Below are 27,735 nucleotides of genomic sequence, written 5' to 3'. Positions count from 1 at the left end.
GCTCCCCCCCCCACACCCTCCCCCCTCCCCTTACAGTCCTGAGAGAGGGCAAGGTACCCTACTCTGTGGGAAGTCCAAGGCCCTCCCCCCTCCATCCAGGCCTAGGATCCCAAAAAGCCAGTACATGCAGTAGAGACAAATCCCAGTGCCATTATCATTGACTTCTCAGTCAGCCCCCATTGTCAGCCACATTCAGAGAGTCCGGTTTGATCACATGCTCATTCAGTCCCAGTCCAGCTGGATTTGGTGAGCTCCCATTAGAACAGGCACACTGTCTCAGTGGGTGGACGAACCCCTTGTGGTCCTGACTTCCTTGCTCATCTTCTCCCTCCTTCTGCTCTTCAACTGGACCTTGGGAGCTCAGTCCAGTGCTCTGATGTGGGTCTCTGTCTCTATCTCCCTCCGTCGCCGAACAAAGGTTCTATGGTGATATTCAATATGGTGATAATCAGTCTGACTTCTGGACAAGGCCAGTTCAGTCACTCTCTCCCCCACTGCCCAGGGTCCTAGCTAGGGTCATCCCCGTGGACTCCTGGGAACCCCTCCAGAGCCAAGCCTCTTGCCAACCCCAAAATGGCTCCCTCAATTAAGATATCTCCTTCCCTGCTCCCAGAGGAAGGCCAGATATAGAACTAGATTTTAGTAGGGAGGCGTGCGCCTTGTTTCTGCTGCTTCTTTTGTGCATAATGAGCCCTGTATGCTGCTGCTAGTGCAGGGCTGTAGGGATAAGTCCTGCCCCTTAGGGGGCGTGTTTGTCTCGGGCAAATGTTTACCAATAAATCTGGCGAGCATGCTCGCAGCGCTCGCTTCTGCTTTCCTGGTCTCCATGGGAACGGTGGTTCTGTAAGTCTATTCCTCCATTAAAGCTGTATATATATTTTTACAATCTGTCTCCATTCGTTTACGCCATTACATTTTGGCGTCCAACGTCGGGCTATTTTGCCCCCGACTCAAGCGCATAGCCTGCTAGCTAACACAGCATGCTCCCGGGTGCCGTTTTTTAGTTCGTGACTTGGTCCTCAGTGCCGAGTCCGAGATACACTCGGCCACACAGGCCCATTCTGCCCCGCCTGCTCGCCGGAGCAATTAACCCCTCCCTGCCTGCCTTGGCTAAGTTTGCAGCAGAACTCCACTGCCTGTATTAGTGGAAGGTCAAGTACCTGCGGTTTTGCAACAAAAGCCACCACAGCGGCAGATTTGGTCTGATACAAAGTGACTTGGCCTGGCGGTGGTAGCGCACGCCTTTAATCCCAGCACTTGGGATGCAGAGACGGGCGGATCTCTGTGAGTTCGAGGCCAGCCTGGTCTATAAGAGCTAGTTCCAAGACAGGCTCCCAAACCACAGAGACCACCACTGGCAGGAACCGGTCGTTGCAGGTAAAAAAATTTTCTTTTATAAATAAAATGTCTGAACACGTTACCATTCAAGAATTTAACAGTTTTTTAAATTGTACCATGTGGCAGATTTTACAAGAGGTGCCTATCACCCCACATCTATGGATCCTTCTGGGATTCGTAGTTTTCATTGGCACTAAATGGTTTGATAATAGAAATATGATAAAGTCTTTACGAGACGAATCCAGGATTCTTAAGGCAGAGATTGAACGCTTAAAAACAATTGAGAATGACAACAATCTTCTCAAGAATCTGTTTGAAGTTCTTCAGGAAGAGAACAGATCTTTGTTTAACATGACTCGATCAACTGAGCAAAATTTAAAAAAGGGAGAGGCTGATGTTAAGGAGAAATTCATTACTATGGGAGAGGGAACAGCTGATTTGGATCATAAGCTTCAGTCCCTTTCTGTAGGAACTGAAACATTAGTGGCTGATATTAAGGAGAAATTCATTATTATGGAAAAGGGAACAGCAGATTTGGATCATAAGCTTCAGTCCCTTTCTGAAACATTAACTGAGAGAATCAAAACTGCTGAATGTGACAATCGGATTTTGTCTAAAGCTTATGACAGATTGGCAGAAAGATTGTCAATACAAGAAGGCACGGTTTATGCCATAAAAATTATGTCCAAAGATGAGATGTTATCTCTAATGGACAAACTTCATACTTTAGAATCCTCAATGAAGGCTTTGGAACATAATTCTGGACAGGAGATTCAGACATTGCAGAAGGCAATGGTGAATAGAATTGACAAGATTGAGAAATTTCGGAAAAAAAAAAGAAGATTGAGAAATTTCTAAATTCTGATGAAGAAGAGCAAAGGGTAGAAAGGCAAATTTTAACTACATCTGTGGGTAAATCTCTCCGGGACAATTTCCACAAAGCTCTACCTACAGCTCTACCTGCCTTTCCAGTAATAACAACAGAGAAGGTGATTGGTTCCAGAAACCCTAGGGGCATCAAGGAAGATACATGGGGGCCTGTCCGTATGAATGATCTCAAAGAAATTAAACAGGCAGTCATGACTTTTGGGATGCATGCCTCTTTTGTTTAAGAGCTGCTAAAATCTTGGGCCACGACAAGCAGAGCAACCCCCTCGGACTGGCTCCAGCTGAGCTCTGCGGTACTTGAGAGTGGACCGCAATTGAAATGGAAATGCTTATTCAGGCAAGAGGCTAATCTTTTAGAACAGCAGGAAAAAGCGAAGGGAACTGACATTTCCCTAGATAAAATTCTTGGTGAAGGGCTCTTTTCCGACCCTCAGGAACAAGCTAATTTGGATGAAAACACACTCTCCATGTGTACTACAGCAGCCTTAAGGGCTTGGGACAGGGTACAAGACCCAGGACAGAGAATGGAATCATTTGTCAGAGTTAAACAGGGTCAGAGAGAACCCTTTAGTGACTTTTTACAAAGACTAACTAAGGCTGTACAAATAGGGATATCTGACCCAGAAGCAAGACGTATAATGATCGAGTCTTCGGCTTATGAAAATGCAAACGTGGAATGCAAAAGGATTTTGGGGCCTTTAAAGCTCAGATCGGCACCCTTGGAAGAATGGGTCTTGCATACACTCAATGTTGATACATTTGATTATGGCACTGAAGCATGGGTAGAAGAAGCAATTTCCAATGATAAAAGGAGACACCAAAATACCAAATGTTTTAATTGTGGCAAAATGGGTCATATGAAAAGGAATTGTAGACAACGGATTTTCAGAAATAATAATAATGCATCTTCTAGAAATAACAGAAATAGGAGGACTAAGCCTTCAGGTTTATGTAGAAGATGTGGAAAAGGCAGACATTGGATGAATGAATGTAGATTTACAAAAGATAGACAAGGCAACCTGATACAGACAGGAAACGTGAGGGGGGGCCTCACAGACCCCGATGGCAAACATGGTTCAGTCATTTCCAGTTTCTGCAGAGAATATGCCTCGTCAGGACAATTAGGAAGCCCCATGCCTACTGTTAAAAGCAATAATGATCAGAAAGAAGTGTATTTTGGCCAACTTCTATAAATGATTAAAGACCTAAACTGAGAGTGTGTGTAAATGGCATTTTTATTACTGGCCTGCTGGACACAGGTGCGGATGTAAGTATCATTACCCCAGAATCTTGGCATTCGTATTGGCCTCTTCAGAATGTAAATGTTCAGCTCCTGGGAATTGGAACCCTATCTCGAGTAAGGCAGAGCACGAGATGGGTTGAATGTATAGGGCCAGAGGGACAAATAGGAAAATTAAGGCCATATGTAGCCAATATTGCAATGAATTTATGGGGTCGTGACCTATTATAACAATGGAATACCCAAATTAACATTCCTGCTACTTCTAGAGCCTATATTTCTGAGAATAATATTAAAAGATATTACAAACAGAGAAAACTGGCCATTCGGGCTGTACAAGAACAAGCAATTGATGTCCCTTCAGAGATACCAACAGCCTTGCCTCTAAAATGGTTGACTGAGAAACCAATATGGACAAAGCAATGGCCTTTAGCTGAAGAAAAGTTACAGGCTTTAGAACAGCTGGTACAAGAGCAATTAGATGCTGGACATATAGAAGAATCTACCAGCCCCTGGAATTCTGTATTTGTGGTTAAGAAAAAATCAGGTAAATGGAGAATGGTGACAGATCTCAGGGTCATCAACAAGGTTATTCAACCTATGGGCCCTCTGCAATCTGGAATCCCTTTGCCCTCTTTATTACCAAAAGGATGGCCTCTCAATTTAAAGGATTGTTTTTTTTCACTATACCTTTACAAAAAGAAGATAGAGAAAAATTTGCCTTCACAGTGCCTACTTATAACAATTCTCAACCTTCGAGGAGGTACCACTGGGCCGTCCTCCCCCAGGGTATGTTAAATAGCCCCTCCCTGTGCCAATATTTTGTGAACCAACCATTGCAAATAATACGCAAGAAATTTCCCAAATCTATAGTATACCATTACATGGACAACATTTTGTTATCTGATTCAAACATGGATACCTTGAACAGACTGTTTGAAGAAATAAAGATACTTTTACCTAAATGGGGATTGCAAATTGCTCCTGAAAATATTCAGGATGGAGATTCTATTAATTATTTAGGTTATAAAATAGGTTTGCAAAAAACTAAGACACAAAAGGCACAAATTAGGAGAGATCGCCTACGGACTCTTAATGACTTTCAAAGACTGTTAGGAGACATTTCCAGTCTACGACCAGCTATTGGGATAACACCTGATCTAATAATTCATTTGAACAAAACCTTGGATGGTGATAAAGATTTAAACAGTCCCAGAGAATTAACAGCTGAAGCAGAAAAGGAACTGACAATGATTGAGGAAAAATTACAACAGGCACATGTGGACAGGGTGAATCCAGAGCTCGATTGTATTCTCGTCATATTACCATCAAAAATTTCTCCTACAGGAATTTTAATATAGAGAAATGATATTATCTTGGAATGGATCTTTTTACCACATTAAACCAAGTAAGAAACTGAAAACTTATGTGGATAAGTCTCTGAGTTAATTATAAAAGGCAAGCTGAGACTTCGTCAACTAGCAGGCATAGACCCAGCAGAAATTATAGTGCCTTTCACTGCTGATGAACTAAAGAAATTATGGGAAGATAATGAACCATGGCAAAGAGCTTATGCTAATTTTTTCGGAGACATTAATAACAACTATCCAAAAAGCAAGAGGCTTAACTTCATAAAGAGAACTTCTTGGATTCTTCCTCGAATCGTCCGTGATGCTCCAATAACTGGAGCCCGTACATTCTATACTGATGCCATTAAATCAGGGAAGGCAGGTTACAAATCAGAAGACTTGGGTAAGGTGGAACAAAGTCCTTATGATTCTGTCCAGAAGGCGGAATTATTTGCCATTCTTATGGTGCTAAGGGATTTTAAAGAACCTATTAATATAGTTACTGATTCACAATATGCAGAAAAAGTTATTTTACATATTGAAACTGCTGAATTTATACCTGATGATACAGAACTAACCTCATTGTTTCTCCAGGTTCAAGATTTGATCAGGAACAGGCTTTGCCCTATGTACATAACACATATCCGATCCCATACGGGTCTGCCAGGTCCTCTAGCACAAGGTAATGCAGAAATTGATCAATTATTGATTGATAGTGTGCTACAAGCCTCTGAATTTCATAAAAAACATCATGTTAATAGCAAAGGTTTGAAGAAAGAGTTTTCTATTACATGGCAACAAGCTAAGGAGATTGTAAAGAAATGCCCTACTTGCTCTTTCTATAACCAAACGCCACTACCTGCAGGGGCTAATCCAAAGGGCACCCAAAGGAATGAAATCTGGCAGATGGATGTGTTCCACTTTGCAGAATTTGGCAAATTAAAATATGTTTATCACACCATTGACACTTATTCAGGCTTTATGTGGGCAACTGCTTTAAGTTCAGAAAAAGCTGATTCAGTAATCACTCATTTATTAGAAGTCATGGTTATCATGGGTATACCTACACAAATAAAGACAGATAATGGTCCTGCTTATGTCTCTAGGAAAATGAAACGGTTTTTTTGATTATTACAATATCAAGCATGTTATAGGTATACCATACAATCCTACAGGTCAAGCAGTCATAGAAAGATCAAATCGAACTATAAAGGATATGTTGAACAAACAGAAAGGGGTGAAAAACACCCCCAGAAATAGGTTACATAATGCTTTGTTAACCTTGAATTTTATCAACGCTAATGAGAGGGAACAACGGCTGCAGAAAGACATTGGATAATGGAAAAGTCTACTGAACTAAATCAACCAGTTTATTTCAAGGATGTGCTGACCTCACAATGGAAGCCAGGAGATGTGCTGCGTTGGGGAAGGGGTTTTGCTCTTATCTCCACAGGTGAGGAAAAATTGTGGATACCGTCAAAATTAATAAAGGTTAGGTTTGAAGAAGAGAAGCCACTTGGAAAAGATAAATAACAATTTATTCACAAGGATGGCGATCATACTGATGGTAAGAAATACAGATAGGTTGGGGGCAGGTTTCTTTTCTTATCTCCACAGGAAAATACTCATCTTCAAAGAAATTAAGGGACCCTGAATTTCTGATGGATGGACACATTTTGTAAGTATTTATATATATATATAAGTATATATATATGTGTGTGTGTGTCTTATTAAACATTTCTTTATAAATATGTAGAGCTGGTTTTGAAGTTGGACTCTGGCTCGGTCCCTCTCCAATTCCAAGCCTGTTAGTAAGAGAAAAACCCAGAGTTTCTGGAGTTTCTGTCTCATGTCAAGAGCCATGATATGGGACAGAAAGAAATATGAGTTTAGAAAACATCTTTGCTTTTCTTCATATCTATCATACTTTTCATTGAATATATCTATCATGCCTTTCATTGAATATATATATTTGTATGTCTATATATGTCTATATGATTAATGTTTAAGTTTTTCACAATGAACAATGAGTTTTTCCTGAAGTGACATTTGAAGTTTCCAGGAAGAAGATGGGGCCCCACAACAACAACTCTACCTGGTTGATATGACGTCATGATACTGATAGCGCTACTACAAGACCTGTTTTGGGTACCAGCTGCACAAGACGATCCCAACTTGGTTAGCTGAAATGGTGCACATCTTGTACAACATTCTGGCCAGACCTCCACAAAATACTCAGAGACTATTTGCAATTTTAAAAGACATTGATCTTGAAATTTAACCATCATTTTACTTTCACAGGATCCCCCAGAAAGAACGTCACCCCCATGACAGCTGGAAGTAATTCTAGAGGACGAAGTCCCCTCTCCCAGTAAAGTTTGCCCCTGGGTTTAGGGACATCATTTAGGGGTTGGGAGGTTGAGGGAGGAATTTTATAAGCTCACGGATCATTTTGGGGAAAAAAAGGATGATGGGATAATAGATTTATAATTGTGAATTACTGTTTTTAGACAAATATATTGGTATCGATTCTTGTATATTGATACAAAGTTAAATTATATTGATTATTGTATACATGCATGTTTCTACCTCTGTTTAAAACATTTTTTATGTATTGACATATATTGTATTGATATATATAGTATATATTTACCATATTGCAGTGTACATTTCTACCTCTGATTAAGATACTTATATATTGTTTGTGTATTGATATATATTTACCATATTGCAATATATATTTGTACAGTGTTTATATTTGGAGGTCATTGTCCTCATTTGTTACAGAGTTGTTTATTGTCTTAGTCTTTAAGTTAGATAGATATTGAGAATTATATAGATTAATAGTCATCTAAGTTTGTCATTTATAATTAGACTAATCAGGTTCTTTAGATATATAGAGATAATACTCAGTATAGATAGATAATCTTCAACCTCTTCAAAGAGCTGTAGAAAATGGCCTTTAATCTAACTCAGAGTTTCGTGATAGTGAGACACAATTGCTCCTGGCAACACCACTCTATTCCCAAGAGAATGTTGAGCACCAAAAACACTCCACCTGGAGCCTTTCTTTTTGGCAGAACTGGCCTTTGGGCAAAGAAATGCCCATACCTCAACCATTGACAGAGATACAGAGCATGCATCAATGGATAAAACAGGACTGTCATATCCTGCCAAGACAGGGTAAGATAGTTTTGAAAAGTTCTTTGCCTTTAATAATGGTATGTCAGTTATGTTAGGCCTTAGCCAAAGATGGTTGACTCAACATTGCAAACGAGACTTTGGGTGATTGCCCAGGTAGTTAGTTGTCTCTGTCAATTGTTGCACATTTTGGATATATCTTGTTTGTTAAGTAATATTTATTCCTTTCTAGGATCTTTGACGGAGTTGAAGATTATATAGTTGTAGTTACTCTCTACATTAGACTCCTTGAGATAGAATGTTTAGCAAAACTTTTGTTCTCAATATTGTTTGTTATATTTATTATTTGTTATTATTGTATATAGTTGTATTTGGTTTAGTTCTGTCTTATTTAGACAAAAGGAGATGTAGGGATAAGTCCCGCCCCTTAGGGGGCGTGTTCGCCTCAGGCTAATGTTTACCTATAAATCTGGCAAGCATGCTCGCAGCGCTCCCTTCTGCTTTCCTGGTCTCCGCAGGAATGGTGGTTCTGTAAGTCTATTTCTCCATTAAAGCTGTATATATTTTTATAAAATGTCTGTATTCGTTTACGCTGTTACACAAGGCCAGCAACAAGCAAGCCTCCTCCTTTAAAAAGCTAGGTTCCCTTGACTGTCGGCACTTGGAGCCTTGGCTACTAATTTTTTTCTTGTACTGTAGAAAAGAATTCAGGTCAGATTCAGATGCCTGATTCTGTCTAATGGTCCACGATTAAAGGAATACCTGATTCCTCTAAAGGACTCTGAGTCTGAACTATTTGAACAGAGCCTTAATATACTGTTTATTCACATCAGGCATTTTAGAGGCCAACCTTGGCCTTTGTGCTGTGTGATCCAGGTAGATTAGACAGCATTGCTGTACTGATGCCTTAAGCAGCTGCTGCTTGTGGGCTTTTGTGACATGACCTGTCTCCTTCATCTGGGTAGTTCAGGTCAGTGTAAATCACAGAGATGGGAGGAAACAGGGTCACCCAGACTGTCACCATTTATGCATGTTACAGCTGATACTGACATTAGGCAATAGCCTTTGCCTTACCCATCTCGGGAAATTATTTTGAGGCATAAATAAAATAGTAGATTTTTTTTAAGGAAAACATTTAATTATGGCTGTCTTACAGTTTCAGTGATTGGGCCCATTATCATCATGGTGGGAAGCAAGCCAGCATGCAGGCAGACATGGTGCTGGAGCTGAGAGTCATTACATCTTGATCCAAAGGAAACAGCAAGTGAACTGTCGCACTGGGTGTAGCTCAAGCATCTATGAGACCTCAAAGCCCACCTCCGCAGTGGCACACTTCCTCCAACAGAGCCACACCTCATGTGCCACTCCCTTTGGGGGCCATTTTCCTTCAAACACCACAGTTTATTGAGGGAGCTGCTCTATTTCTTTCAGATAGGTTGCCAGATAATAATTGCAACAGCAAGTCACAGTTACTGCTTATTGAAAAGACTCCCTCTGTGTTGCGTAGTCTTCTGAGCACTGAACATGGTAGTTTTCTGTCAGGAGATCCTCTCAGCACACTCAGAAGCACTCTTAGTATTTCACAGATGAGCAAGTCATCTGCCGAGACTGAAGCTATGGTGTGTTACTCACGGAGCTGAGCAGGTTGCACCTCAATAGAGCCCAGTTGAGCAGCCACTCTCAGTTCTCCCATCTGTGTGGACCTTGATGCCACTGTCTGCTCCCGAGGCTGCCTGGGGACCAGCTTCACCAGTGCAGATAGTAGGCAGTTCTCATGGCAGATGAATGGCTAAAGGAGAGGGGTTTGGATCTGCATTGGAACTTATGCCACATACCAGTTTAGGAGACGCTGAGATACTCTGCAGGTAAAGGTGCTTGCCATCAAGTCTGACAAGCCTGAGTTCGGGCTCCAGAATTCACATGGTAGAAGGAGAGAACCAACTCCTGAAATTGTCCTCTGACCTACAGATGGGATGTATAGCACATGTGGTAATGGCACACATGGACATACGTGTGAACACACAGAATGAGTGTAAATAATTTAAAAAATAAAACTAAGTTAAAAATTAAAAAACAGTTGGCATGTACTAGTTTTCCGCCATCTTCTTTCCTGGGGACCACAGACAATCTCAGGGGGCCCAGAGCCCTCTGATGGTATTTGCAGAATGTTTCCCTTAGGGGTGAGTGCGTGGCTCTGCCCCTAAGGGAGGATTGTGTGCTCAAGAATCCTGAGTGGGGCTACTTCCCAGAGCTCTGCACTGACTATAGTGGGTATGGACCTGCTGCTTGACTCAGTTACCATCCCACACTTGGGCCAGCAGTTTGGTTTCTTTTTCTTGAAAGAAACCTTAAACAGAGCAAAGGGTCAGTTTCTACTTTAATCTTGCTGAAAGATGCCAGTACCTCTTTGTGTGAAGCTGTAATTTTTGAAGGTTTCTGAACTCTGGAGCAGGGTGAATAACTCATCCTTCCAGTTTGAGTGGAGACTGTCTCTCTGTTTAAGTATTTTCATGGTTACTGTATGACAGAAATGTCACAACAAAGCTGTCTTGGGAGAACGTGTGTATTGGAATCTAGATATTCCATGTCATAAGAACATGGTCCATATCAGACCCTGAAGGGGGGCCTGATTGAGTCCTGTTCAGGCATTGATTAGGCACTGAGGTGCATGGCAAGTGAAAGAGACATGGAACATAGAGCAGGGAGGAAGAGCCTGAGTAACTGTGAACTTGGACACCATGGATGCCGAGTTTGCTAGTTTCAATCGAAGATAATAAACTTTGGAAATGAGCCTTTCAAAATGGATAGTTATAAGGAAAGGCCTGCATGAGAGTGAGCTAAAGCGTCCTGAAGATTGTTTTGTTTTTTGTTTGCTTGTTTTTCGAGACAGTGTTTCTCTGTAGCTTTGGAGCCTGTCCTGGAACTAGCTCTTGTAGACCAGGCTGGCCTCGAACTCACAGAGATCCTCCTGCCTCTGCCTCTGCCTCCTGAGTGCTGGGATTAAAGGTGTGCGCCACCACCACCACCACTGGCAGCGTCTTGAAGATTGTGGCTGTGCAGGAGATGGTGTCTGCTCTTCTCTAGAAGGAGCTCAAGGGAGCCTTGTCTTTGCTGCCCTTGTTTCTCTTTGCCCAGACTGAGAAGAGCACTGGGTGGGAGAAGAGCATGCTGCCCATGAGCCTCGATTATTTTTCTGACAGGATTTGTTTATAAATTTCCTGCTTGCACAAATGTTTTATTTAGATGTGGTTTTTGTTTGTTTGTTTTGGTGAGTCACTTAGCAGCACAATAAAAGTTTACCCTCCAAATTGGGTAACACAGAGATGTGTAGTAGAGCTAGCCCTCTCCAGCTTGTGGTCTCCTGTGAGTGTTTAATGGGAATCTTTGTGGAGACTGTAGCCAGACCCAAAGATTGTACCCTGACCACCAGCTTTAGGATAGCAATGCCAGACACCAGCAGTACAGCTCTAGTCAGAGCAAGTGAGAGAGGATGCTCTAAGGTCAAAGCATGAGCAGAAAAAATATGCAAGCACTACTGCCAGCATGCTGCAAGCGTGCACCTGCTCACCACTTCTGCTTGAATCTCTTCATCTGTAGTTCCCTGGACCTGTGTGCCAGGAGCAGATTGGAAAATGAGTAATTTAATGCTGATAATTGAAGCTTTGAGAACAAAGAAGCACTAGGCTTACAAGTCATTTTCTAAGCTGAACATGTCTGCTTTATCATGCTATCTGCAATAGCTCATACTTTATATGTATGTATAATTTATATAATGTATATGTAATTTTAAAAACACAAGAGAATGGTTGAGCTTGGTAGCACATGCCTTTAATCCCAGCACTAGGGAGGCAGAGGCTAAGTAAGTCTCTGGGTTCAAAGCCAGTCTGGTCTACAGAGCAAGTTCCAGACAGCCAGGGCTGTTATACAGAAAAATTAAAAAATAACAAGGGGCTGGAGAGATGGCTCAGAGGTTAAGAGCATTGCCTGCTCTTCCAAAGGTCCTGAGTTCAGTTCCCAGCAACCACATGGTGGCTCACAACCATCTGTAGCCCTCTTCTGACCTTCAGGCATACACACAAACAGAATATTGTATACATAATAAATAAATAAATATTTTTTTAAAGAAAAAGAAAAAAATAACAAATTCCCACAGAGAATGAATTAGCTTTTTAGAAGGAATTGAACAAAGGAGAGATGATTCCTGAAGTTCACTTACTTAGGATTGAAGGAAGATGAGTGCCTGCCAGTACACAAAGAACTCCTGATAGGCACAGGAAGAAAGCCAGAAGAAAGGGAGACGCTAAGATTCCCCATAAGAAAGAGAAATGGTTGGCCATGATGGAATATGAAAATCTAAGGGAGAAGGAAGACTTAGGGAAAGTAGGAAAGAGGCATGGTGGCTTCAGGAATATCCTTTGTCTAGAGTAGTGAGGATCAAGGTTTAGCTGTGGCTTCCAGTAAGAAAGGACAAGGTGGAACAGTGAGATCTGCTTCTAAAGGCAGAGGGAACTAGTACAGTGGAAACAGGGCTTGGGAATTTTCAGAGTGTGGTGGGCTTGGGCTTTGAAAGGAATCCAATGGCCAGGCTTTCAAACCAGTTCGCTCTTGACATCATTAATCATGAAACAGAACCTCTTGATCCCTCAGATGAGGAAATGGTATGCCTGAAGAGGGAGGGTCTCGGTGTGAAGCATTTAGTGATGCTGCTGGTATGTGCTACAGAAAATGGTGGCTTACTAGGATCAAACAGATCCCAGACTTAGGCAGGCAAAGCCATCTGTAAGGTGTTCTATAGAGCACTGTTATTAATAACTTGGGGAGCCAAATATTCCTGACAGAGTGTTGGGCTTATATTTATCTATGAAGATTTCCATCCCAAAGCAGTAAATGCCATGTCCACAGTAATTGGGTTTGCCCAGGTCAGTGGCAGTAAGCACCACCATCGTCAGGTTCTTCATCTGTGCTGTGACTTCCTTGGCAGATTAGCCAGAAGAAGCTGAAGAAGTATGAAAAAGAGTACCACACCATGAGGGAGCAGCAGGCCCAACAGGAAGACCCCATTGAGCGGTTTGAGGTTTGTTTTACAGCCTTGACTTCACAGGCTTGTATCCATAACTAGCTTTATTGAACTTTTCCAAAAAATTCAGTTCTACTGTTTAAAGACTAGTTTTTAGATTGAGTTTGCAAATGACAAAATAACAGCTATTCTGCTCCAAAGCAGCTGCCCAGGTTCCTTGTTCTTTCCTCATAGTCAGCCAGACAAGGCCACTCCAGTCAGTTATGTGTCTTTGTGGAGACAGGAAGTTAGAAATAGTTTATTTAGAAAATATCTGGATTGGTGGGTGGTGTACGCCTTTACGGGACTTGGAGACTTGTTTTAAAGCTTGGCCCATGAAAAACTATCATTTCCATTTGATGTTCATAACTGACTTATTTCCCTCCTACAGCGGGAGAATAGGCGGCTGCAAGAAGCTAACATGAGATTGGAACAGGAAAATGATGACTTGGCTCATGAGCTGGTCACTAGCAAGATTGCACTGCGGAAGGACCTGGATAATGTAAGTGTGATGGGTGTGAGGAGAGAGCTCCCAGCAGGGACGCTGACTCTTCCCATGAAGTTCAGTGTTGACTTTCCTCCACTTTGCTGCTGCCCTGATATCCTCTGTACATTCTCAGTGCTCACAGAGCCTCCCTGTTTCCCCGAGGTTGTGAAGTGTTGTTGTTTTGTTTGGGGGGGTGGGGGGTGAATCTTACTAATTCTCATGCTGTCAGTAAGCAGCATTCAGTTCTCAGAGCTTCTTGGAGTCCATGCTAAGACACAGGTTTAGTCCCTCTTCCTGTCACAGGCCTGTTCAGTGACACAGCTCACGGGGACTTAGTTCAATGCTGTCTACTGGCAGATAATTCCACTTTTGTTCGTTTCTCTAATCCTGACAATGACTTTCTGCTTTCTGTACCATAAGCTTCCCTTAGAAGAAGTAGTCTCATTCATTGCTTAGGAATGGCAGACTTATTTGTTGGCGCAAGCACTCGGGAGGCAGAGGCAGGCGGATCTTTATGAGTTCGAGGCCAGCCTGGTCTACAAGAGCTAGTTCCAGGACAGGCTCCAAAGCTACAGAGAAACCCTGTCTTGAAAAACCAAAAAAAAAAAAAAAAAAAGAATGTTTAATTGCTGCTAGTTGATGCCACCATTAATACAAAAACAGTTTACAGATAAAAGAATGAGTATGGTTGTTTTCTATAAAAATTTATTTACATAAATTGGAGGTAGATTGGATGTGGCCCCTGATTTTAAGTCCCTAGATTTAATTGCACAGTACCCTGAGACGACTTCTTTGTTGATTTGCTGAGATTCTAGCAATAAACTTAGACCTTTCACACGCATATATAGCTTCATTTGTACAAAGAGTATGGACTTTAGAAAGTCCTTGATGTCCATCCATGTATACAAATGGTGCACATGTAGTATACTTCCTTAAAAACAAGTGCTTTTATTAATTTCTCAGAGTTGATAAAATATTAAAGGAAAATATGGTAGTATCTACTGGTTCTTTTTCATTTTGTTCAGAAATTGAAAATTTCAGACAGACCTGGGCTGTAATCACCTAGTTTGCTTTCTCTCCATCTTGGACACTGAGGTCTGGGCGAGAGGAGTAATGGTTGTGGCACAGGTAGAGTCGAGATTGCATGATTTTACATACTGTTCAAAAACAAAAAAAGTCCGCAAAGAAGGGTCAGAATCCCGACTGCTGTCAGACACCGAAAAGGCTTCTTTCCCCAGCTGCAGTGAGAACAGTTCAAGGCCATTAGCTCCCCACAGGCCTGCTTGTCAGGGTTAAGCCTCTGTCCTTTCTAGAAACCTGCACAGCACTGTCACTGCTCCGGCGTTTCTGCCTGGAGACTAGAAGGAGCCGATGTAAATGGAACAGAGCTGCAAAGATCCCCTCACACTTCTCTCCCAGCTGTGGATGTTGCAGAAAGGAAGTGAAAATAAAAGAAGCCTGAAAGGTACAGCAGTGGCAGGTTGGCCAAAGTCTTAGGTGAGTTTCCGCTTGAGCTGTGACATTTTCTACACTATGAACTAGTGATAGCAGCCATTCAGTGGTCTGTGGTAGAGTTTAGACTTACATTCTTTTGTTTGGTTTTTGAGGGTTGTTTGTTTGGAGTTTTTGTTGTTGTTGTTTTTTGTTTTGTTTTTGAGACAAGGTTTCTCTATGTAGCCCTAACTGACCTGGAATTTAGACCAGGCTAGCCTTGAATTTTTACATCCACCTGCCTCTGCCTTCCTGTTGCTGGGATTAAATGTGTGTGCCACTACCACGCCTCAGACGGACTTGGATTTTTGAGCCTGTCTTTAAGCTGTGTAAATCTTTTTTTAGATGTCTTTATCTTGGCACTGTAGTCAGAAAACCAGGCTACATTCCTGACACCAGAAGTAGAAACAGTGAAAACTCTAGCAGTCTCTCCCGTGGCGCCAGACACAGTTTATAGTATTTCACAGAGCTTTGGTAATCTCTTAAGAACTTTGCTACCTCTGGAAGGAAGGAAGGAAGGAGGGAGGGAGGGAGGGAGGGAGGGAGGGAGGGAGGGAGGGAGGGAGGGAGGGAGGGAGGGAGGGAAGCTTTTTCTTTATAATGGAGTTCCAACAGACTTAAAATTTTCTATATAGATCAGGCTGTCTAGAACTCACAAAGATCCACCTGCCTCTGCTCTCAAGTGCACCTTTACACCAGGCTAAGAATTGTATTCTTAACAGTTATGAGGTGCAGAGGGGTGACAATATCCAGAAAGCTAGAGAACTCTGGAACTCCCTAGAATGCCTGAGATCTTTCCTGTGATATCAGACTGTCTCCTTAATAGATACAGAAACAGCCAAGGCCCCTTGATCTGATGTCTTAACTATATCACAAGCTAAAGAAGATTAATGAGTCTGATCCGTAAGAGGTAGCATTTCTCTAGACACTGTTCCAGGCACTTACACACCATTTTTGTGAGCCTTTAAAACAGCCCAATATACAGGCCATGGTCCCCTTTCACTGATCACGAAATGGAAGCAATCAGTTTGACCATCTTACACAGGTTGCCCAGCTAGTCGTAGGGCACAGTCATCATGGTGAAACCCAGATAGCCTGCATCCAGTGCTTACACTCTAAGAGGCTGACAGTGGACCCAGGAGCATGTGCTAGCACACACAGTTCTAAGCAGATATCCTTTCCGAGTTCATTAGTGCCTTAAGAGAAAGGGACATGAAGGTGGGGTGTTCTCAGTCTTGGGACTTCAGTGACTCCGTTTTAAAAGAAGTTCATTCCTTTTGATTCTGTCCTCATACCTCTATTGTGTTTATTGTCATCTGCCTCTTTGTGCCATTTACAGCTGTGGAGAGATTTCTAGTCATTTAACTCCTTGGTGATCCCAGAAAAGTTTTCTCCTCTATGCAGTGGGGTAACCTATAGAAAATCCCTGACATGGGGGTGATGGCACTGTCTCAGTCCTCTGTAGCATGGATGCTCCTCTGCCTTGAGACAGTATGGCATTAGAGCAAAAAGCAACATAGGAGCTACGTGCTGGGTCCAGCAGGTTACTAGACTTCCTATACCACCTCAGACCCCTCTACAAACATCAGCTGACTCTGCATTCCTTGGTCTGATTGGCACTCCAGCTGCTCCATCCTTATGCCAGGACCACACTTGCTTCATTTCAGAAGCTTTCTAATGAATCTTAAAATGAAGTCATTGAAGTCGCCTGGCTTGTGGCTGCTTTAAATCCTTTGTATGTCTATAGAAGTCGCAGTCTGTTCTTCAGGTTCTAGAAATAGACACCTGCTGGGATTTTAAGTCAGGTTTTGTGGAATCTGTCAATTTGTGGCAAGGCTTGACATGTGAGCAGCAGCTGAGCCCCCAACCCATGGCCTGTCAGCTTTGTATAAACATTCCTTTGGTTCTTCTCAGCACTGCTTTGCAGTTTCCAGTTCACATGATTGCCCCTGTTTTAGTATGTTACAAATAGTGGTTGGTCTGTTTTTTCAAGACAGGGTTTCGCTGTCATAGAACTCACCCTGTAGACCAGGCTGGCCTCGAACTCAGAAGTATGCTTGACTCTCCCTCCCGAGTGCTGGGATTGTGCCAACCACAGCGTGGCTGGTGATCTCTGGAAATACAAGTAATTGTGTGCTATACCTTGTCAAAATCTGATTAGTCTAGTCAGGGTGTGTGTGTGGGGGGGTGTTTTTTATATTTCTTTTGCATTTTTCACACTATTGTATCTCAGAATGAAGACCATTTAACTTCATGTTCTTCTGTATTTTCTTCTGCTTTCCATACTTGCTAAGGTCTTTGGAGCAGTACTGGGTATCATTTTGCGGTTAGTTTTAGGGGTCATTTTGAGGAGCGGAGATACTTTTACTCTGTTCTCTGCTCGGTTTTGTCATGACTCTGTTGAATTTTGCCACATGATTTTCTTGTTTCTGTTATAATGGCTAGATTTATTTTCTTAGTTTGGTTAATCCATTACACTATAATGTAAACTAACCTTACATTCCTATGGTAAGTCCCAGTAGAGTTTCATCCTTGGTTTATAATAGTAAGAATTGAGCCAGGGCTTTATACCTGTCAGGCCAGCACTCTATCCTGAGCTGCTACTCAGCTCTTGTTTCTTATTCTGAGACAAGGGCCTTACTAAACTGTCCAAGTGAGCCTTGAACTTGTAATCTAGTAAACTCGGTTGTAAGGCTTACAACTTGGAAACTGTGAGCTGACTAGCCTGGAGTTCGGGTAGTTCCCATGCTTCTGTTCCCCAAAATGTTGGGATTAGAGATGTATACAGCTTAGCTGCTCTTTTTATGTTGTGCTTTAAGCACCTTGTCCTTGGTGACCAAGCCTGTGGATCTGACTGCTGGTGTTTATGTATCTATAGCAGTGTTCCTTTTGCACCAATACTGGGTTGTGCCCGCCCCATCCCATGTGATTATATTAGTAAGGGTGGTCTTTCCAAAAGCCAACTTTTGTTTTACTGCAGTATTTGTTTTGTTCTGTTTGTTTTGTTCAAAATCTCTATTTTGTGGAGATTTAATCTGCACATTTTCTACTATCTTAAGATTTTAAAATTTACTGCAAACCTTCTTAAAAATCATCATTTAAAATTGTGAAACTCTGGGTGAGCACTGTTTTTGTAAAAACTTAGCTATGCACCTACTTTACTTCCAACTTACGGAGTTTTATGAGGGAGGGGGAGCATCTGCATGTATCTCCATTATGTTTCCTTCTTTAAAGTCTGTGTGTGCTGCCGGGCAGTTATCTTTTTCGTCCTCTTTGTTATATGTTTTATATCCTGCTTGCTTTTTTTCTCTTTTGCTGCATCCTTTGTTTAATTAGGTATTTTCTTGGTCTTCTAATACCTTATAGACCGTTGTGACCTCTCTCTCCCACTACTTCTGCACCTCAACCACCCAGGACACTTAACCTTTCAGACATTCATCCTCTGGCCTTCGACAGAGCCCCAAAGATATGAGAATGTACATGATTTCTTCTTTCCTCCTATGGAACAGTTGTTTCCCAGATGTTGTCCAGTTTTCTGATTGCAGAGGAAGAGTCATTGTGGTTCTGTTCACCCTCCATGACCCAAAGTAGAAGCTGGGATTTTTATATATATATATTATCCCCAGATGTTCTCATCTCAGCTGCTTATGTAAATAGAGTAACTAACTGTAGCAAGTGGGGTTCCATCAGAAGACTGGCTGTGGTAGTCAGCCTCAGCACACCTTCCCATCAACAGTGCTGAGAGTCAGCTAGAGTGGTGGAATAGCTGCTGTGGAGAGTCCATCACCAACCACCTTGCTCCTGTGAAAGCAAACCTATAGCTGGATCAGCTCTTCCCCTGGCTGACCCATGCTTGGAGTCAGCTCCATGAAGTCACTTCCTCCATGGCAGTGATACTGGGTGCAGGAAAGAGTGTCCCGACTATGCTCAAGAGTGTCAACGAGCTGTGTTCTCCTTACTGTCTCCTTGTGACCTGCTGTCTTCATTTTGCTTGTGACTGCCTCTTGGGTTTGCAATAGAGGAGAAAGTAGTGAATGATCTCAAAAAGGACACCACTCACCTTTATTTGTGCCAGCACAGTCTTGTCTGCAGGTCATCAACAGTCAGCTGAGTGTGCTTGTGTCATGCCTGTCTCAGTTCCCCAAGAGTGTAATCAACACTGTTTAATGTCAGAGAAGCCTGGGAAAGTTGTCTAGGAAGGGACAGAAAAGGCCATCCCTCACTTCCTTGATTGCTGTCCAGCATGACAGACACTCTTTGGTTATCTGTGACAGGTCAGAGTCAGGGACCACAGGGTTCTTTCCCTGAGATTCAGATCTCCACTCAACAGACATCTGTGTGTGCTAGCAAAGACTATGATAGCACATGGCCATTTGAAATTACACAAAGTACCTGAAGAAAGCAGCCTTCTCTATTGAATAACTTTAGCAAGAACACATGTAAGACTATTTGGATGCACAAAAGAAATGAGAAAACTCTTTTAAAAATTTACAGCTACCATTCCAGTGTTCCCTCTCAAGCCTAGGCACTGTACTGACTGTTATGCTGGAGAGCCTGGACCTTAGAAAGGTTCTCCGTAACTTACTCATTCAAGTGTCAAGTCACCCCGCTGCGAGATTTGAGACAAGTCAAAAGCTCAGCCCCTGACCAATGCCCTGCACTATCACACACTTCAGGTAGTCTAGGTATGACCTTGGGCATACCATTCCTGTCTGGGTTTGCTTTCCTACTTTCTTAAAATGGGATCATACCCTTCCAAGTTCCAAGCTCTTAGTGAATGCATGGTAATGGCATCTCGTCAATGTTTCAGGCAGAGGAAAAGGCAGATGCACTGAATAAGGAGTTGCTGATGACCAAACAGAAGCTGATTGATGCAGAAGACGAGAAGAGGCGGTTAGAAGAGGAGTCTGCACAGGTGAGGGGATCCTGCCCCCATCCCTGACACCTGAATTTTGCAAATACTGGTGGATTCAGCTGGAACCCCCTCAGCACTGGAGAACCCGGACAGTGGATCCTTGGATACCTACCTCCATCATAGAATACACGAAGAGCTGAGGGTACCGTGGGATCCAAAATGAGGTCCCACCCCCTCCCTCTGCACTCTTGCAGGACCCTTCACAGCTGCTATCTCAGGCAGGACTGGCCAGGGTGAACCTGTCTAAGCTCATCTTGTGTAACACTGCCCTCTCATCCTGGGCTTTTCCATCTGTGTCTCTTTTCCAGCACTGTCTCTTGTACAGTGCTGAACTGACTTGGGCAGAAGCTCTGTTGGAACTGACCACCAGCATTTTTTGAAGTGTTACTTTTCTGCTCCTATTGTCTTTAAGTACAGAGGATTAGTGTTGTGCTGAGAGGAGGAGGAGGGAGATGGGTGTGGTAGGTGAGGCACTATTTGGAAGGCGCAGCACTACGCAAATAATAACCAAGCTTCCTTTTTCACTTAAAACATTAACTTTTCTTTAATGTGTGCAGTTAAAGGAAATGTGCCGCCGGGAACTTGACAAGGCAGAATCAGAGATTAAAAAAAACAGCTCTATCATTGGTGACTATAAGCAGGTGAGTTTCTTTACCCCAAGACCCGGGCTGTGCACATGGTGAGGAGACTGCACTCTGGCCTCAGTGCAGCAGCACACTGGCTTCACGCCCCTCTTCTTAACCTCAGTCTTAAGTGTAAGCTAAGCAAGCTGGGAATATTCTTGAGTTCCCAGTAGGTAGGCATGCTTGGCAAGTGCTAACATATAGGGGCACATGAATGTTTCAGGTGATCTAAATGTTAACATATCACAATCACAGAACCATACTCAACTCTTCCCTTCTCTACCACGGATCTCAAAGGGGCCTATAGAGAACCTTGTAGGCCAATTCCCACCTCACCTGTGCACTCACAGCATATTCCAGGTGCTGATAGAATTTATCTAAAGTCCAACTTATGTAGGTGATATTGAACCAATGTCTGTGGTTTTATGTTTCTTTAGATTTGTTCTCAATTGAGTGAAAGACTGGAGAAGCAGCAGACAGCCAATAAAGTAGAAATTGAGAAAATTCGGGTAAGACTTCTTAACTAAAGAGATTTCATACCCTCTTGTTCATATTATGGCCTATCCTTAACACATATGTCCAAGTGCATCAGACTGAGAAGTCCAGATAAACTGCCTGTCACAGGCTTAAGCTTGGTACTCAACAGCTTCTTCCATGTCTGTTTCCTCTGGAAGGATTGCGAATGAGACCAAATGTGCTATGGCTTTTAGATCTCATACTTGGATGCCTATGGTGAACATCACTAGGAAAGCTGCATCAAGTATTGCTTGAGGTGGGAGCTCTTGCTGCCCTGCAGACTCTGGATGAGTTTTTTAAAAAAAAACCCTCACACCACAGTTCCAGCCTTTCCTGGTCTTAGTTTATAAAACTGCATTCATCCCAAATTACACTTTCTTTAAACATTTACATCTCTAAATTTGAGGTACGGTTTTGTTTTGGTTTTGGTGGTATAATAGAATTTTTTTCCCAATGGCATCCTTTTTTGGTGAAATGTAAAGTATTTGTGATTGTTTTACATACCTTGTTGTTTTTTAAGAGTTTTTTGTTTTTAATAATTACAGTTTTTTATTTTTATTATTATGGGTCAGATAAGTGCATTTGAGCACAGGTGCCTATGGAGGGCCCTAGAGCTAGAATTGCAAGAGGTTGTAAACCACCTGATATAGTGCTGAAATCAAACTCAAGTCCTCTATAAGAGCATCGCATGCTCTTAACTACAAGCCATTTCTCCAGCATCTTTATCCAGTTTTGTGCCCTACTTCTTTATACTAGTATTAGTATTTACCCATTCTCCTATATTCTCAAGGCTCCCCTGAACAAGCACAGGCTACCATATCCTACCATCCCCAGGTGGATAGTATCTCTGTATGTCCAGTTAGTGCAGGTCCTTGTATGTGAGCCTTTCTTCTCTACCCCAGAACTCCTCACAGTCTACATATAGGGTCTGGAACACCAACCAGGTAGTGTCCGAAGTAGGTTTCTGACAGTTTCCCAAAGTAAACGGACTTTTCTGATACTCACAAGGCACACTAAGACACAAAGTACTTGACAGGGTGCTGCTGTCTTTTGGGTCTTTTCACTTTTGGTGTTCACTCCAGCAAAAGGTAGATGACTGTGACCGCTGCCGAGACTTCTTTAATAAAGAAGGGAGAGTGAAGGGTACCAGCTCAGCCAAGGGGGTTTCAGATGAGGACACGGATGAAGAAAAAGAGACACTCAAGAACCAGCTGCGGGAAATGGAGCTGGAACTGGCCCAGACCAAACTACAGTTGGTAGAAGCCGAGTGCAAGATCCAGGTAACAGCAATTCATTCATGAAGGTGCACACCCTCCATAGCAGCCCAGGTTCCTGATACTAGAGACCCCAGAAACGACTTGTGTGGTTTGGTATGTCTTGATCCCCATCACCACTTAAACTTGACCATAGCCCTTCTGGGGAGAACACAATCCTCTTTACCTACCAGAACATGTCTAACCATTTAGCCTGACTTAAGGATCTGGACTTTAAGAATTACCAAGAGAACGTCAGTGTTTTTAGTGGGGCATAGAGCAACTGTTTAAAAACTGTAGCTCCCCCATTCAGTCTGGGTTAGTAATATCCCTACACCTCAGGCTCCTGGTGTCTCTACAGAAATGAGAGTCCTATTGTTTGTTGGGCTATACTGAGTATAAAAATTATATAGGCTATATATGGGGATGGGGTCTAAACAAATGCAAACCTTTTTGTCAAAACACTCATCACTTAACTAGTTTTGACCTTGGGCATATTTCCTAATTTATATGAGCCTCCAGCCATCCTTATCACTAGGGCAGCATCAGTGGTTCAAGTCTAAAACTTCAGACCAGCTATACCATGTCAGAGGCCATTACTGGACATGTCCATTTTTGTCAGGTTTTGCCCTCAGTTCTGGGAAAGTTTGTGGGATCGCCCCGGACAATCACAAAAAAAAAAAAAAACCCACCAAGATAGTCTCTAAACTATGGTCAGAGAACAGACAGAGCAGCTGCAGAAGGACAAGAGCAATGAGCATTCTGGGCTGAGGTAATCACTCAGACCACAACCTAAGGGAGAAGAGGCCTGCCTAGTGAGGAGTCTCAGGAAAGGGATGAAAACCAGGGTCCGGACTGTAAAGCATCTCAAATGCCATACTGAGTGATTTGGATTTATAGGGGATTTAATTAGATGAAGATGTGCCTGACAGTCAATCAGGTGGTTGTAGTAACAGGCTAGGCAAGAAAGGGCTTTACTAGAAAAGCTTCCAGATCCGTAGGCACTGCAAACCTGCCTCAGAAGGATGAGTAAACAGAGCTCTTGGTTCAGCTCTGCAGAGGCTCACATTCTCTGTTATCTCTACAGGACTTGGAACACCACTTGGGCCTTGCCCTCAGTGAGGTGCAGGCAGCCAAGAAGACCTGGTTTAACCGCACACTGAGCTCCATAAAGACAGCAACTGGAGTTCAAGGGAAAGAGACATGCTGAGACTAGCTGCTGCCTCCAGACACCTCCAGAAAACACACCACCTTTGGTTGCCTTTCTTTGGCCAGATGTGTGATTCTGTGACATGTTCCAGGACCAGAATGTACCTAGCTCAGAGCTGTATAGCAGGTTGGTAGATCAGTGGGCCAGGGCTCCTGCAGCAGGCTCCCAGCCCCACTGATGCTCTGGACATGCACCAGCCTGAGTGCCATCCAGGCCTCTGCCGTGTATGAGCACCTCACCCAGTCAGAGTTGAGGCATCCTACAATGTGTTAGTTTTTTTGTTTTCTAAACCCTTTATTTAAAAAGACAAAAAAAAAAATACATACATACACACTTTATCCTTTAGGTTAGGGGCAGGGGTTCAGTGCTGGCAGAAGTCCCCAGAGAGACAAGAAGCACTTTGAGTAGAAGAGCTTTGTAGTCATGGCTCAAGTCACCTAATTTTGTTATTGTTAATCAGTATAGTGCACAGGTTTTGATTTGGCATTATTCACATTTCTGAGCAATTCTATGCAACTCTCATAGTCCTGTCTTTTTTTTTTTTTTTTTAAAAGCATTAGCTGCCAAAACAACTTCAGAAGGCTGGCATGGGCCACGTGACTGTGAGACTGAATCAATCATGATGTGGACAGCTTTTACTTTGTTTAATGTGTCCTGTGTACATATGTGTGTGTATGTATTAGTATAAATATATAGATAGATATATATATATAAATACCTTTCCCAGTACCCTGCACTGACAGTGTTTAAATCCCAGACTCAGCCGATAATTAGTTCCACTGCCGTCTGTGGTTATGGAGCACTTCCTGTTCTTTCTGCCATTGTGGGAGCTGGCAAGAGCTCCTTCACCTCTAATGTTTGCACAAGTGAGGAAGACTGAGCTGTGTATGCACACACTATATGGTCCTACTTCCTGGCCTGTGGATCTCACTGGTCAGATGGGCTGCAGAGTCTTACTTCAAAAGCTATAAATTAGTGGTTTTAGCACTTTTTTTTTAATTAAAAAACAAAACCTTTGGACTTAATTTATGTGGCGATATGCTGACAAGCAGTCTCAGAGGGGTTCGTTCTTTCTGCCCCCTTTGGAGGTGGCATGGGTTTGTATATAAGGACTCTTGAGTCGTTTTCTCTTTCCCTGTTGGCTTTACTAATGCTTGATGAGAGATCTACAGTGGGGAGATAACAAGTGGCCAACCCTTCCCCATACCATCCCCCACCACTTCCAGTGTCTGTCTTGTTCAGTTAGTTACCACACCAGCTGTAAGCCCATCTAAAACTAGGTGTGTGGACATTGTGCTAGGGTAGTTTGTGCGTCAACTTTATGAACTGAAATATAAACCAGTAAAATTGTATTACTATTTCTTTTGTTCGTTTTAACAGCATATTCATTAAATATTTTGGTACAAACGGCATTTGCTTTGTACAAAGCAGTTTTATGATTTGTGTGTTCTTTTCCCATCCTTCAGCACCAGTCATGACCTGCATGTGCTGCGACATGCGCACATCAGGCAGAGCTGAGATGTGTCAACCACATGTGGGAAGAACATAGAGGTATAGCTTGTTGGATTTAAGAAAGAGATGGGTGCATGTGGCCCTCCCTGAGAAGTACAGGTTGACAGGTGAGATAGTCCAGTGCTTAAAATCTATGGAAGGTTTCCCCCGAGAAGAAGGCAGAATTATGTTTGGAAAGGCAAATCATCTCATCAGTTGGAGATGGGAGAGGGAATAGCAAAGGGCTGGTGGTACGGGAGGGAAGTAGAGTTAGCTCGAACACCTGGGCCCTGGGGTACTTGTCTGGCCATAGGCAAAGCAGTGGCAAGGGCAGAGATGTCTTTACTGAGGTTCCTTACTCTCTGGCTGATCCTTTTAACATCTCTACATCCTATGGATGCAGGTACCCAGGCCCTCTATTAACACTCTTTAATCCTCACTTCTCTAAATATGAGTATTATTGCTTTTCTACCATGCCACCCAGCTCCCCTATTACCCAGACCTTCAGAACCACCATAAACTGTCTGAGTGGCCCCTGCCTGGCTTGCCTACCTAACTGCTAATCCTTGGGCCCAGCCTGGTATAGGCCTGGACGGTGGCTCCAGAGCACAGTTGAGACCATACAGGGTGGAGGACATACTTCTGGGGTCCACATTTGCTGGCTAGCTGGCTCCATACTTTACCTGGCTCAAGGGTCCCATGTCCAGAAGTGTATCTTAGCAGAAATCTCCATCTTAAAGCTATACCATCTGAGAAAGGAACCCCCATACAGCAATCAATCTTAGTATTTGGGACTACAGTAACTCCAATAAGAATCTTGAATTGGCAAAATGCTTTACAGTTGTGGGACCTGTTGCTGTACTGCTGAAGGTCTGTAAAGGAGACAAGAAGGTGGGGGACACAACTATGCAGGAACAGATAGGGATTTGCTGTGCAGAAGCAGAACAATGTTTAGGAAGGCGAGTGAGTCTGTAAGTCAGGTGGAGGCCCAGGAAAAGGAACCTCAAAGTAGGGGGGAACTACTGGAGATATTAAAGGCAGTTTGCATTTTGGGAAGTTCCCTGCTGATTAAAAAAATGGAAAGAGAAAGTAGGGTGTGCACAGAGGTGGCAGAATAGAATGAATGAGAAAAGGAGTCAGTAAAACTCCATGACCCAGAAACACTATGAAGATCAATTTGACTTCTCAGAGTTTGGGTCCTACATGGCCTTGGACAGAAGGCTGGAGATGTCTGGAATGGACATTTGCTAAGGACTGAGTCATCTAATAACACAACACTTCTCAATTTCAACACTTTAAACAGCTTTGGATACTGATGCTGTCCTGTGTGACAGTGTTCAGCACACCCTATGACTTGTAACTTAACCAGGGCTGGGGGAGCACAAGCAATGTGGAGAGAAAGCAAGCAACAGAGGTCTAAGAACAGCTACACAAGTGACAGGTGTCACAGGTGAAGAAGGTTTGTTAGTGAGATAGGAAGCAGCATTATTAAGCTGTTGGTGAGGCAGATCCAGAAAAGGAGTGTTGCAGTCAGAGCTACTAGGGTGTAGCAAGGGCAGGAGGCGACAAGACCAAACGGGCAAACAGTTAAGATGGCTAGAACGGAACGTGGACAGACAATGAACAGGTCAGGCAGTTAAGAGCTGGAAGTTGGCTTGCTTTCTGTGCTCAAGGGTAGTAATAAATACAATCTGCAGCCTGAAAAGCAAATATCTTGGTCAGCCCCTTGTCAGGTATTCTCAGGAGGAAAAGGCTCACAAGGCTAGGTAAGAGCTCTGAAGCATTAAGCTAAGTTGGAGAGGAGTGAGGAAAAGAAGAATACACACAAACCCCAACTAAGCCTAGACCACCACATGCCCAAGTGAATGACCATAAGTAACAAACAACAGAGCCTTTGTGAAGGGGCATTGTGGTGACAGGAGAGAGTCAGTCTCCTCACTATTCAGAGTGTCATATGCTAAAACACTGATCTTCTAAGATTCACTGAGGGGAGGGGTCAAGCCATAATCTAGAGCAGACAAGATTAAAACCATACAAAATGACTGGGTGCTGGCTCAAAGAATAAAGGGAGTAAGCACTGGGCTCTCTACCCTCCTTTTTCATAAGTGAAGAAATTAGGGTTCATAGAAGGGCCTAGACAAGGCCACACAGTTGCAATGTTGCCCTGCAGGGTTTTTTTTAAAATATTTATTTGTTTGGTATACAATATTCTGTCTGTAGGCCAGAAGAGGGCACCAGACCTCATTACAGATGGTTGTGAGCCACCATGTGGTTGCCGGGAATTGAACTCAGGACCCCTGGAAGAGCAGGCAATGCTCTTAACCACTGAGCCATCTCTCCCGCCCTACCCTGCAGTTCTAACTCCTGGCAGAGGGGAGGAGATATACCATACCTGCATGCTGCCCAGGTGGTCTCTTCACTAGATGCATATCACATGGAAATGAGCACACCCCCATTCTACCTTTCTCTGCCTGCCTCATGGGGGTTGCTGAGTTACCCCCTGCAGGATGCTCTTGACTGGCATCATACATTCATCTTCTACTCCTTCCTTCCCTGGTTCCCTAATAAACTTTTGCTGTGGGCTGAGCCCTGTGCCCATTACAGAAGAATGCAACTGTAGTAGAAACAGGCTGGCTCTTCTAAGTCCCTCCCATTAAGACTGCCGGCAGAGTTCACGGTGATGATGTGCAGAGAAAGCATTGGTCCTTAAGTTATATGGTGCTTCAAGACATGAGAC

At 43.0% G+C, this 27,735-nt stretch overlaps 1 protein-coding gene across 9 annotated transcripts in view; it reads left to right on the top strand.

Moving 5' to 3' along the window:
• Positions 1–24,919, top strand: part of Rabgap1 (RAB GTPase activating protein 1) — a 159,710-nt gene extending 134,791 nt beyond the window's left edge. For all 9 annotated transcript variants that reach the window (XM_075986104.1, XM_075986099.1, XM_075986096.1 and 6 more), the window contains 7 exons: positions 12,938–13,030; positions 13,404–13,514; positions 19,801–19,905; positions 20,463–20,546; positions 20,966–21,037; positions 22,127–22,324; positions 23,385–24,919. In XM_075986104.1, the coding sequence (XP_075842219.1) occupies positions 12,938–13,030; positions 13,404–13,514; positions 19,801–19,905; positions 20,463–20,546; positions 20,966–21,037; positions 22,127–22,324; positions 23,385–23,507 (786 nt within the window). In that variant the 3' untranslated portion in view covers positions 23,508–24,919. The remainder of the gene's footprint in view (positions 1–12,937; positions 13,031–13,403; positions 13,515–19,800; positions 19,906–20,462; positions 20,547–20,965; positions 21,038–22,126; positions 22,325–23,384) is intronic.
• Positions 24,920–27,735: the final 2,816 nt, after the last annotated feature.

This window comes from Microtus pennsylvanicus, chromosome 9 (genome assembly GCF_037038515.1).
Source record: "Microtus pennsylvanicus isolate mMicPen1 chromosome 9, mMicPen1.hap1, whole genome shotgun sequence".
Taxonomy (NCBI): Eukaryota; Metazoa; Chordata; class Mammalia; order Rodentia; family Cricetidae; genus Microtus; species Microtus pennsylvanicus.
Note: the sequence above shows the minus strand (reverse complement) of the source record. Positions and strands in the feature narration are given on the sequence as shown.